Genomic DNA, 13428 nt, shown 5'->3' with positions numbered 1-13428 from the left:
ATCGGCGGGGTATACCAGATAATCCAAGGAAATGTTGAGGAAAAAAGGTTAGGTTAACTCTCACAAATATAATTGCGAAATGGATTTTGGCTCATGTTGAATGAAGGGTAAATCCTGAGAATAAGGGGAATCAGTGGACAAAGCCTCCTATAATTGCAAAGACTGCGCCTATGGATAAGACATAGTGAAAGTGTGCTTAGTATGCTTTCCAAAATGGTCAAACTAATAAGACGAGTTTACATAGGGGTAAGTATTGTGCCTTTTAACACAGCCTTGTTCATACTTAGAAAAAATTATTAATTCAAAAGACAGTCCAAGTCTTAGGAAAAAAAGACTAAAATGGCAACTCACTATTGTGTAAAATTTATCAGATGCCTAATGATGCAATCTATGTTATCGATCTATGTTTCTTTACAAGATAGATATGAGCTATCTACTCACATTCATTATGGATGAAGTCTGCTGCTCTTCTCATTTTGTTTGAACACTTTCCATACTTAAGTATAAATATTTTATTTCTTTGTTGGGGGGATTTGTTTTAGAATATTCAGAATTTTATGTAGTTAATTCTCAATTTTCTACTAAATTTCAAAACATAAAATTTTCTTATCATATGGGAAATATATTTTACTATCATGCAAAATGTCTAGAATCCCTAGTTCTAAATTGGCACAGTGTTGGGGGTTGAATTGTGCGACCAAAGATTACCAGCAAATGCCAGAAGCTAAAAGATTCTCCCCTTTAAGTTGCAGAGTGAGCATGGTCCTGTCAACATCTTCATTTTGGATTTCTAGCATTTAGAACCGTGAGACAATAATTTTTTGTTCTTTTAAGCCATTCCACTTGTAGTGCTTTGTTATGGCAGTACCAAGAAGCCAATACATATAGTAAAGGCATTTCTACCACATTACAAGAAAAATAAACAAACTTCAACAAAGCCAGGAAATATCTGAAGCTGAAGCTTTAATTCATGAAGACTGTAATGTATATGAAGGAGACAAATGGAGGAAGATAAAACCCAAATGTCTGCAGACAGTAATATAGGCAAGTAGCAGCAAATCTGCCGCACAGAATCAAAGGAGAGCTCAGGAGTAACAGCATTTGGTACAATGGAAGGCATGGGCATGAAAACAAGATATGGCTAAGCCTAGATAAGGGGCAATTAGGGGCAATCTTCTATCTCCCACCTCTGCAGGAGGCTGGGGATTTTATTCTCTGGAGAATCTAAATCCAGACTTAGGATACTAGTTTGTGCTGAAAACACAGATATTAATAATACATGTTGAACCCCCCTCAAAAGAAGATTCAAAGATTCTTCCTTAGAGAAATTATACATGCCTAGAGCAAAGGCCCACAGATTCTGACATTTGGGACTTTCCTAAGTAAAAAATTTCTCACCACTCCATCACTCTACAGTGAAATCCACAAGTCAACAAGCTCTGCCCATGAATATAGCATTTCCCACCAGTTTTCCCTTCACTCTAAAATATGAACAGAAAGGATACCAGATAAGAAAAGAAAGTCTTCAATATAAAAGACAAGAGACTACAACTAATAGGAGAAAGGAGGTCAGAAAAGAGACAACATTTTTCCCCAAAAATACTACAATATCCATCACATAAAATATTTGTCATTTCTTTGTAGTGAGAACATTTAAAATTCTCTCTTGTATCTATTTTGAAATATACAATACATTATACAATACATTATTATTAACTATAGTCACCAAAACTCTGTGCCCATTGAACAAAGTCTCCCTTTTTCCCATCCAACCTCCTAGCCTCTGGATATGCTAATATAACTTTACAAATATCATAATTAATATTCTAAGAGAGACAAGAGAAGACAAGGCATCCATGAAACCAGAACAGGATGCTATAAAAAAGGGATGATAAGAAGGAATTAGAAATAATTCTTAGAAATGCAAAATCATGACAAATGAATAAATAGAAGAATTAGGAAAGAAAGTGAGAAAATTCAGAATACAGAACAAGAAAACAAAGAGATGGACAAGAGTATATAAAAGATAAGAAAACTGGAGGACCAGTCTGGAATGCACAAGATTGGGAGAAGGAGCTCCAACAAGGAAGTAGGAGGGCATGGTAGGAACAAAAGTTATTACTAAAACAATTTCGAAATCAAACACATGAATCTCTAGATTTAAAAGACTCATTAAGCAGATAGCAAGATGAAAAAAAAAAAAAAGACCCACAACAGAGCAGTACATTGAGAATGTGTAGATCACTAAGAATAAAGAAGATCTTAAGAGAGTCCTGAGCATGCTGTGACAGAGACTGCTAATTGTCTCCCAGCGCATCTTTCCCTTTTTCCTTTTAGTAACAGGATGCCATGAATTTTGGCAAAACAAATGGCTACCTAGTCAAAGAAAACATTTCTTAGCTTCCCCTGTAGCTAAGAATGTCCACATGACTAAGTTTTGAGATGACAGCAATAGTGGTATCTATAAGGCCAGGCGTGGTGGCTCAAGCCTGTAATCCAGCATTTTGGGAGGCTGAGGCAAGTGGATGGCCTGAGCCTGCGGGTTCACGACCAGCCCGGGCTACTTGGCAAGACCTCGTCTCTACAATAAAATAAAAAAAATTAGCCGGGTGTGGTAGTGCACGCCTGTAGTTCCAGTTGACTTGGAAGGCTGAGGTGGAAGGATCACTCGGAGCCCAGCAGGTCGATGCTGGGGTGGCCATGAGTGTGACACAGCACTCCATCCTGGGTGACAGTGTGACACTCCAACTCAAAAAAAAAAATTATATATTGAATAAGTAAATGAATAATATTAGACTTTTCAACAGCAATTATGAAAACCAGAAGACAGTGGAGAAATGCTTTAAGATTCTGAGTCAAATGATTTAAAATCTAAACCCAGCCAAATTATTACCAATTAAATGCATACTAGGTTGTCATAAATGCAAAAACTTAAAAATTTTATATATTAAGTATTATCCTTTCTCAGGCAGGTACTGAAGAATCAACTACCAAAACATATCAAGAAAGAAGACAAGGAATCCAAAACCAAGGCTCTAACAGAATGGAGGTGAAGGAAATTTCTAGGATGACAAGGAAAGGAAGTTATTGGATGACTGCCAAGTCAGCAGCTCAGACAGCAACCAGCCTGAAGCAGGAGGACAAAGGGGCATCAGGAAGTAAGTTTCCAGGCTAAAAATAAAAAAAAAAAAAAATCCTGATGGGTTCCCTGATTGGCCTGATCTGATGTGAAAGGACATGGGAAGACTGAGCAATAGGTATTCACAAACATACAAACAAACAAATTTAAGCATTAATGGAGTAATTATTAACTCCAGGAAACAGAGTTGTACAAGAAAGGAAGCATAATCATAGTATACACTCCTTGCCTTAGCAGTGAATAATATTTGCCCCAAATGTGGTAAGTATAGGTAGGGTAGAGCATGAAATTCTCATCCACAATAATAAGAAATCGGTAAACATTGCCTAAAATTAATGATTTAAAAGAGAGAGCAATATAAAAACTTCAGCTAGAAATGAAAAGTGTCCTTGGAGATCAAGAAAAGGAGTGGGAAACACGCAACCGTATGGAACTGCTATTAATTTCATTTGAAGTGTTTTAGCATTATATCCCTTTTAAATTCTATGCATATATCATTCTGATAACAATTTTTAAAACTAAAATTAAACAAAAATTAAACATTCAGAAAACACTAACTTGGGCCAAATGCAATGGCTCATGCCTGTAATCCCAGAACTTTGGGATGCAGAGGCAAGAAGACTGCTTGATTCCATGAGTTTGAGATCAGCCTGGACAACATAGCAAACCTCATCTCTACAAAAAATAAATTAGCCAGACATGTGGTGTGCACCTGTAATCCTAGCTACTCAGGAGGCTGAGGCAGGAGAATCACCTAAGCCAGAAAGTCAAGGCTGCAGTGAGCCGAGGTGGCTCACACTTGTAGTCCCAACACTTTGGGAGGCAGAAGTGAGAGGACTACTTGAGCCCAGGAGTTCAAGATCAGCCTGGACAACATAGCAAGACCTCATCTCTACAAAAATATTTTAAAGCTTTGCCAGGTGTGGCAGTGTGCACCTGTAGTCCCAGCTACTCAAAAAGGCTGAGGCAGAAGGAGTGCCACTGCACTCCAGCTTGGGCAACAAACTAAGACTTTGAGTCAAAAAACAAACTCCCTCCCCCCAAAAAAACAACAACAAAATAAGTTATCATACATTGTATTATGTTAGAATCAGATGTCCTCCAGATTGGGAGAATTATTCCTAAATGTTGTCTTCATTTTGGGATGATTTTGTTTTAAACAAGTGATCACAGAGAGAAGTTAACAGCATTGATGTTATAATTAAGAATGGTAGAAGCTGGGCTCAGTGGCTCAGCCTATAATCCCGCACCTTTGGGAGGCTGAGGTGAGTGGATTGCCTGAGCCCGTGGGTTCGAGATCCGCCTGGGCAGTGAGACCTCATCTCTACAATAAATAAAAAAATCAGCCGGGTGTGGTAGCGCGTGCCTGTAATTCCAGCTACTCGGAAGGCTGAGGCAGAAGGATCGCTGGAGCCCAGCAGGCGAGACTGTGGTAGCCGGGAGCGGCCACTGCACTCCAGTCTGGGCGACCGAGTGAGACTCCAACTCAAAAAAAAAAAAAGAATGGTAGAATAGTGTTTTTCTTAAATAATGCTTTAATTAAACAAGATTATGTGAAAAATAAGAAACAGAGGGTTAGCCCAAGAACCTGGTAAACATTTAGTGTATTATTCCTATGGGAAAAGGAATTGGTAGGAGTGAAGAAGAAGAGAGACAACTGACATGAGATTACTACTCATTCTGTGCCAAGCAATGCTCTAGACGGTCTACATAGTTATTTTATTTGATCCCTGACAAGTGTAGAGATAGTAATTAAGTTTTTCAAGGTCATATAGCCCCTAGAACACAGATCATAAAGTAATGAAAACAAAGCTTAAAAGTACAGTTGTAAGCAAATAATTCAATTTACTTGTAACATTCTTTAAATGTTGCCAAAACCCAAAATACTCAAATATACATTTAATCAAGCAGATTATCTTTACAGTCAATTCATTAAAATCAATTTATATTCATACTTACTTGAATGTGGCAAGAGCACTGGAGCAAAGATGCTATTGCTACCTATTGAAATGAGAAAAATTAACTTGAAAAGGAAGGTAACATGATGGTTTTATTTTTTAAATGTCTGCATAAAGCAACATGTAATACACTAGCACAAGGTCTTATCACCATCTTTTGTCCTGTTAGTTTTTTTGTAAAAAAAATGAATCTAGCCGGGTTCGGTGGCTCAGCCTGTAATCTCACGCCTTGGGAGGCTGAGGTGAGTGAATTGCCTGAGCCCGCGGGTTTGAGACACGCCTGGGCAACTTGGCGAGACCTCATCTCTACAATAAATCAAAAAATCAGCTGGGTGTGGTAGCGCGCGCCTGTAGTTTCATCTACTTGGAAGGCTGAGGCAGAAGGATCGCTGGAGCCCAGCAGGTTGAGGCAGCAGTGGCCAGGAGCGGCCACTGTACTCCAGCCTGGGCAACAGCGTGAGACTCCAACTCAAAAAAAAAAAGAAAAAAAAAAAGTAAATCTAAGACTCTTTGTACCTGAAATGTCTTTTTTCTTTTCTCTCTCTCTCTTTTTTTTAGTTGGGGTTTCACCCCATTGCCCAGGCTGGATGCAGTGGCACACTCACAACTCACTGCAGCCTCGACCTCCTAGGCTCAGGCAATCCTCCTGCCTCAGTCTCCTGAGTAGCTGGGACTACAATCGCATGCAAACATGCCTGGTTAATTCTTAATAATTTATTTTTTGCAGAGACAAGGTTTTGCTATGTTTTGCTGGTCTCGAACTCCTGGGCTCAAGCAATCTTCCAGACTCATTTTCCCAAAGTGCTGGGATTACGTTGTGAGCCACGGGCACCTTGCCTGTTTTTCCTTCTTAGTATAAGCTCTTCCCTCTCTATCACAGCTCTTTTTAAAATTTCCCTCACAAAACTTACCTATTTGTTTTCTTATTAATGGTCTATTGCTCCTTTAGAGTGGTAGTGGGTCCCAAAAGATAATCAATCAAAAAGATTAGAAGATAATTTGTACAAGCAATGCAAAAATGATGCTTTACTTAGTTAATCACTGTTTTCAACTTTTGTTTTTTTGGCGGAGTCTCCCTCTGTTGCCCAGGTTGGAGTGTAGTAGAGCGCTCATGGCCACTGCATCCTTGACCTGCTGGGTTCAGGCAATCCCACCTCAGCCTTCCAAGTAGCTAGGACTATAGGCGTGTGCCACTGCGCCCTGCTACTTTTTTGATTTACTGTAGAGACGAGCTCTCGCCAAGTTTCCCAGGCTGGTCTCAAACCCCTGGGCTCAGGCAATCCTCTCACATCCGCCTCCCAAAGTGCTGAGACTATAGGTATGAGTCACTGTGCCTGGCCTGTTTTCACATTTGGTTGTTATTTTTCATACTAATATAGTTTGCAAAAGATTCTGAGTTCCCCGTCACACTGGAAGGTCTTCAAGGGCTTACAGGACAGTCATGGAATAAGCATCAATCCTACTTTAAAAGCATCAATCCTACTTTAAAAGGGCTATCTTGAAGATAAATTCTGACTCCAACTTTAGAAGAATCTGACCTTGATGAAAAGTAGAAGAAATGATGACACGTGAAAGCTGCATTTTAAAGTTATTTATATAAAAAAGATTTTTTTAATGTTATACAGACAATAAAACTCTGCACTGTTTGTAGAAAGTCAAAAAAAAAAAAAAAAAAAAAAGATTCTGAGTTCCCTAATTAAAAAGATGAGAACTATCTGAAATAGAAGATTCTTTTCTTTTTTACCAAATGGTCTGCATCAAACACTTACCACAGGAACTATTGAGATCCACATCTAAAAACACACTGAGGTCTGAAGAAGCAGACACCGGTGGAGTAGATGGTGTATTTGGAGAGGTTGGTGCTGACACTGTTGATTCCAGCTCAGTTTCAGCTATCCGACTAAAGCTTATTTTGCATGGTTCCCTTTCTAATGGCGTTGGATGACCTCGCAAAGTGCCTGAGGTAGAGCCATGTCGGCCTGTGTTAGGCCTTATGCCAGGAGATTTTAAGGAGAAAGTTGATTTCCTAGGCTAGGAAAAGCAAACATAATTAATGTCACTAATTTGCATGAATAGCATTTTGTTTCTATGACTTATAGCCTCCTTACATTTTAAGCACACAGTTAAGAGAGTGCAACAAAATTCCAATATGCAAGGACAGCCTAAAACATTCTTGTAGAAATGTCTGGATTAAATTGTCTTAATTTTTTTTTTTTTTTGAGTTGGAGTCTCACTTTGTTGCCCAGGCTGGAGCAGCGGCACACACACAGCTACTGCAGCCTTGACCTGCTGGGCTCAGGTGATCCTTCTGCCTCAGCCTTTCAAGTAGCTGGAACCACAGGCATGGGCCATCATGCCCAGCTAAATTTTTGATTTACTGTAGAGATGAGGTCTCTGCCCAGGCTGGTCTTGAGCCCCTGGGCTTAGGTAATCCTCTTGCCTCCACCTCCCGAAGCGCTGGGATTACAGGCATGAGCCACTGTGCCTGGCCCAACTGTCTAAATTTTAAGATGAACTTGAAAATAAGTAAATCTCTTTTTATAACTGCAGACATAAAATTCTTGAAAATGAGTGTAAAAACCACATTTTGCTACTAAAACACTTGAGAGTAAAATGATCTAGATACATTTTACAAACATTTACTAGGTACATAATTTATGAAACATATTATGCTTAAGACCCTTTTCTCCTCTTTCCTTATACTAAATGATTAACCTCTATAAAAGTGCTTTAAAAGTCTTTGAAGAAAATTGCTATCATTGTCCCCCACCCTCACCCTCACCCTATTTAAAAAATTCTGACATCAATAACCTAATGAAAAAACACAGCACTCAGATTCAGAAAACTTGAGTTAAAATCTCAACTGTGCTAATATCTAGCTATGCAGCCTTGAAAAATTTATTTCATCCTGCTGAACCTCAGTTTTTTGTTTGTAAAATGAGAATGAGATCTATGAGGGGTTTTCAAAAAGTCTATGGAAAATGTGTATTATGAAATAACTATCCATGGATTTCAAATTTTCTGCACCAAAATAAACTCTTACTAACCTGGAATAACATGTCTGACTAGGATGTAGTTTGAGGCACTAAGTTTGAAAAGAGCAACTATCAGAGCAAGATGAATTCAGCTACAATTGAAGCAAAAATAAAATTTAAGTTGAAGGTGCAGCTAAGGTAGAAGGATGGCTGAAACAATTGATACTTTACAAGTTTATGGGAACAATGTCCCAAAGAAATCAGCGGTTTTCAAATGGATAACCAGTTTTAACAAGGAACAAGACAATGTTGAAGATAAAGCCCACAGCAGCAGACCATTCACATCCATTTGTGCGGAAAAATTAATCTCACTCATGCTATAACTGAAGAGGACCAATGAGTAACAAGAAACAACAGTCAACACCATCGACATCTCAGTTGGCTCAGCTTATACAATTCTGACTGGAAACTAAACTCGAGCAAACTTTCTACTCAATGGCTACCAAAACAGTTGTACTCAGACCAGCTACAGGCAAGAGCAGAGTTTCCCATGGACATTTTAAACAAGTGGGATCAAGATCCTCAATCATTTCTCCAAAGAACTGCATCTGGAAGAGAAATATGGCTTCACCAGTGGGATCCTGAACACAAAGCACAAAGCAATGGCTGCCAAGAAATGGAAGCAGTACGCTCAGAACAAAATCAGACCAGTAGAGAGCAAGGGTAAGGGGAACAGTGCAGTATGCTCAAGGCATTTTGCTGGTGGACTTTCTGGAGGACCAAAGAACAGTAGTAACACCCACTTACTATAAGAATGTTTTGAGAAAGCTAGCCAAAGCTTTAGCAGAAAAACACTCAGGAAGGCTTCCCCAGGGAGTCCTTCTCCATCACAACAATGTTCCTCCTGCTCATTCCTCTCATCAAGGTAGGGCAGATTTTTTAGAGGGTTTTTTTTTGTTTTTTGGTTTTTTTGAGTTGGAGTCTCACTCTGTCGCCCAGACTGGAGTGCAGTGGCCGCTCCCGGCCACCGCAGCCTCAACCCACTGGGCTCCAGCGATCCTTTCCACCTCAGCCTTCCAAGTAGCCAGAATTATAGGCATGCGCTACCAGGCCCGGCTGATTTTTTGATTTATTATAGAGATGAGGTCTCGCTGCCCAGGCGGGTCTCGAACCCGTGGGCTCAGGCAATCCACTCACCTCAGCCTCCCAAAGGCGCAGGATTACAGGCTGAGCCACCAAGCCCGGCTCTTTTTTAGAGATTGAGGGGAAACCATTAGGCATCTATCTTATGGTCCTGATTTGGCTCCTTCTGACTTCTTTTGTCTTCTAATTTTAAACCATTTTTAAAGGGTACCTATTTTTATTCAGTTAATAAGGTAAAAATAAGACTGCATTGACATGGTTTAATTCCCAGAACCCTCAGTTCTTTAGGGATGGACTAAATGGCTGGTATCATTGTTTACAAAAACATCTCAAACTTGATGGAGCTTATGTTGAAAAACAAGGCTTATGTTTTTTATTTTTATCTTTTAACTTCATTTTTCCATGAACTTCTTGAAGTCCCCTCCTAATATACAAATGTCATAAAGATAACCAACTACCTAACAGCCTGCTTTTCCCAAAGCTGTGTGTTTTTACTTCCTTCCATGTCTTGCTTGATTTTCAGTTACTTAGAATTAGTTCTATACTACTCCTGTTGCCACTGTAAACCCCTGAGATAATTAGGAGCTGTAGCATCAAATTCTAGTAAGAGAGATGGGTTCCAGTGGAAACCATGGACAACGGGGTCCGAATGGCAGAAGTTGTGGTCAAGAAAGAAGAACCATAATATACCAGCTTACTCCTTCCCTGGTCTTTCTATCTCCTTTGTTCTATCCAGCTACATGTTAGGGTCTCACTTTCTCTGACTTTTTGTCTTATTCTAGGAGGCATCAGAAGTGGACAGATACGTAAGTGGTACTAAGATAAAGCATAAACCAGCTTTTATCAAAAGGCTGACACTTTCTCCCACAGTACATGCAATTTTAAGAAACAATATAGTACTGCAAACAAAACACCTAGAAACAGCTATTTGATTATATTACAATTTTAAGAGAATAGGTTATTAAACATTGAAAATAATTGTATTTTTTAAAACAGAACAATATTTCCAAAATTGTAATAGACTTACAAATCGGGGTGGCTGTTTGCAGTTTCGGGGTTCAATTTCTAATGACTTGTTGAACAAATAATCTGTAAACTCTTTTTCAGATGTACTTCCCATGGGGTTAAGGTTTTCAAAGAATCTCTGGAATTAAACAAATACGATAAGTATAAATTTTAGATCTTATTAAAATAAGATTGCCTTAAAATTTTTGATGAAAATTATTTCATCACTTAATACTAAAAAATCACCAATGAATTAAAAGATCACAAGTAAGTGAAAAGTTCACAAGAATTGCTTATTCCAATCTCTCTCTTTGTGAATAGGATTGTTTAAGTTCTGTGGTAGTTTATTCTGGTCAATGTTCTATTATGATGAGATTTTCATTTACTGCCATCCCAATGACTCAGTAGTTATCATCACTTATCCCTCAGTAAACTTTATTCCTACTTATCACAACAAGTGATAATCACCAGTAGGCTACCAAAAGTGATTAGAACAAAATTATAGTTATAAATCAGGCACTGTAGGCACAGTGGTTTCTGCCTACAAACCCAGCACTTTGGGAGGCCAAAGAGACCAGGAGTTTGAGACCAGTTCAGGCAAACAAGCGAGGGCTTGTCTCTATAAAACATTTTTAAAAATTAGCTAGGTGTGGTGGCGTGCACCTGCAGTCCCAGCTACTCAGGAGGCTGAAGTGGGAAGATTGCTTGAATCCAGAAGTTTGAGGCTGCAGTGAGCTATGATTACACCAACACACTCTAGCCTGGGTGACAAAAAGAGACCCAGTCTCTAAAAAACAAACAAAAAAACAATAGTTATCGTCCACAATGAAATTTTGATAATCAGAAAAAAGTGGAGATAAGTTGGATTAACGTCTATTTGAAAGTAATTTCAAGAACAGTTATAAACCTAAATTTAGATGTGTTAACTTCTAGTATAAAAAAATTATAAGCCGGGCTCAGTGGCTCAGCCTGTAATCCCGCACCTTTGGGAGGCTGAGGTGAGTGGATTGTCTGAGGCTAAGGGTTCGAGACCTGCCTGGGCAACTTGGTGAGACCTCATCACTACAATAAAATCAAAAATTAGCCGGGCCTGGTATCGCGTGCCTGTAGTTCCAGCTACTTGGAAGGCTGAGGCGGAAGGATCGCCGGAGCCCAGTGGTCAAGGCTGCGGTGGCCGGGAGCCGCCACTGCACTCCACTCTGGGTGACAGAGTGAGACTCCAACTCAAAAAAAAAAAAAAAAAAAATTATAAAATATTTTAACTGGGCACAGTGGCTCCCAGAACTTTGGGAGGCCAAGGTGAGAGGGTTGCCTGAGTCCAGGGGATTGAGACCAGTCTGGGAAACTTGGCAAGGCCCTGTCTGTACAATAAACCAAAAAAATTAGCCAGGTGTGTGGTGCCATGCGCCTGTAGTTCCAGCTACTTGGAATGCTGAGGCAGAAGGATCACCTGAGCCCAGCAGGTCAAAGCCATGGTGGCCGTAAGTGTGCCACTGCATGCTAGCCTTGGTGACACAGTGAGACTCCAACTTAAAACAAACAAACTGGCCGGGCTCAGTGGTTCAGCCTATAATCCCGCGCCTTTGGGAGGCTGAGGTGAGTGGATTGCCTGAGCCCGCGGGTTCAAGACCCGCCTGGGCAGTGAGACCTCATCTCTACAATAAATCAAAAAATCAGCCGGACGTGGTAGCGCATGCCTGTAATTCCGGCTACCTGGAAGGCTGAGGCAGAAGGATCACCAGAGCCCTAGCAGGTCGAGGCTGCGGTGGCTGGGAGCGGCCACTGCACTCCAGTCTGGGCGACAGAATGAGACTCCAACTCAAAAAAACCCCAAAAAACAAATTGTTTTTAAAATCCTTACCAAAAGTGTCTAAGATTAAATTTAAGGTTTTGTTTTTTTTTTTGAGTTGGAATCTCACTTGGTCACCCAGACTGGAGTGCAGCGGCCACTCCCTGCCACCGCAGCCTTACCTGCTGGGCTCCGGCGATCCTTCCGCCTCAGCCTTTCGAGTAGCTGGAATTACAGGCGTGCGCTATCACGCCCGGCTGATTTTTTGATTTATTGTAGAGATGAGGTCTTGCTGCCCAGGCAGGTCTTGAACCCACGGGCTCAGGCAATCCACTCACCTCAGCCTCCCAAAGGCGCGAGATTACAGGCTGAGCCACCGACCCCGGCAAATTTAAGTTTTAAAGTAGAAAATTTAGGCTGGGCACAGTGGTTCATGCCTGGAATCCCAGCACTTTGGGAGGTGGAGGCAAGAAGATTGCCTGAGCCCACAGGTTCAAGACCAGTTTGGACAACATGGTACGACCTTGTCTCTACAATTAATCAAAAAATTAGTTGGGCATGATGGCACATGCCTGTAGTTCCAGCACTTGCAAGGCTGAGGTGGAAGGATCGCCTGAGCCCAGTAAGCCAAGGTTGGGGTAGCCCTGAGCAGCGTGCCACTGCACTCCAGCCTGGGTGACAGAGTGAGACTCTGACTCAAAAAATAAATAAATAAATAAAGTAGAAAATTTAGATGATTTAGCAGTGTCAAAAAAATGAAAAATGAAAAAGAAATGATCTTACCAACCAGAGATCTCACAGTTTTATTTCTTTATTCAATCACACATACATACACAGATACACAAGTCGGGAGTCTCACTGTTGCCCAGGCTAGAGTACAGTGGCATGATCATGGCTCACCACAGCCTCGACCTCCTAGGCTCAGGTGATCCTTCTGCCTCAGCCTCCTAAGTGGCTAGGACTACAGGAATGTGCCACCACATTCCCCAATTATTTGCTATTTTTTAGAGACTAGGTCTTTCTATGTTGCCCAGGCTGATTTTGAATTCCTGGACTCAAGCAATCCTCCCACCTCAATCTCCCAAAGTGCTGGGATTACAGGTGTGAGCCATCATGCTTGGCATTGTTTACATTTATATATTAGAACATCATCCGGTGATTTTGCTGTGTGTGCAAAGATATGTATGTGTATGTGTGTGTATGTACTGATTTTAATCTGCAAAACTGGGATAACACCATAGCTATTTTTAATTTTTTTGAAGTTTATATTCAATTAACTTTTCCCATGTGGCTTACTTATTTTATAAAACACAAGATTTAACTCTATCGTATTTCACCAGATGGATGTTTTAGAAATTATTATTGTATTTATATAAAGAGATGGAGTCTGGCTAATGCTGCCCAGGCTGGTCTTGAACT

The 13428-nt window shown here is 40.3% G+C and overlaps 1 protein-coding gene across 5 annotated transcripts in view; it reads right to left on the bottom strand.

Annotated features, from left to right (window-relative positions):
- Nucleotides 1-13428, bottom strand: part of SOS2 (SOS Ras/Rho guanine nucleotide exchange factor 2) — an 89753-nt gene that overhangs the window by 10869 nt on the left and 65456 nt on the right. For 4 of the 5 annotated variants that reach the window (XM_021706877.1, XM_008073826.2, XM_008073825.2 and 1 more), the window contains 3 exons: nucleotides 10243-10359; nucleotides 6867-7128; nucleotides 5099-5140 (listed from right to left, as the gene is read on the bottom strand). In XM_021706877.1, coding sequence (XP_021562552.1) covers nucleotides 5099-5140; nucleotides 6867-7128; nucleotides 10243-10359 — 421 coding nt within the window. The remainder of the gene's footprint in view (nucleotides 1-5098; nucleotides 5141-6866; nucleotides 7129-10242; nucleotides 10360-13428) is intronic. The other variant, XR_002481309.1, reaches the window with a different exon arrangement.

The sequence above is a fragment of the Carlito syrichta genome, unplaced genomic scaffold, assembly GCF_000164805.1.
Source record: "Carlito syrichta isolate Samal-C Ts95f unplaced genomic scaffold, Tarsius_syrichta-2.0.1 Scaffold316190, whole genome shotgun sequence".
Classification (NCBI taxonomy): Eukaryota; Metazoa; Chordata; class Mammalia; order Primates; family Tarsiidae; genus Carlito; species Carlito syrichta.
This window is presented reverse-complemented; position numbering and strand designations above follow the sequence as displayed.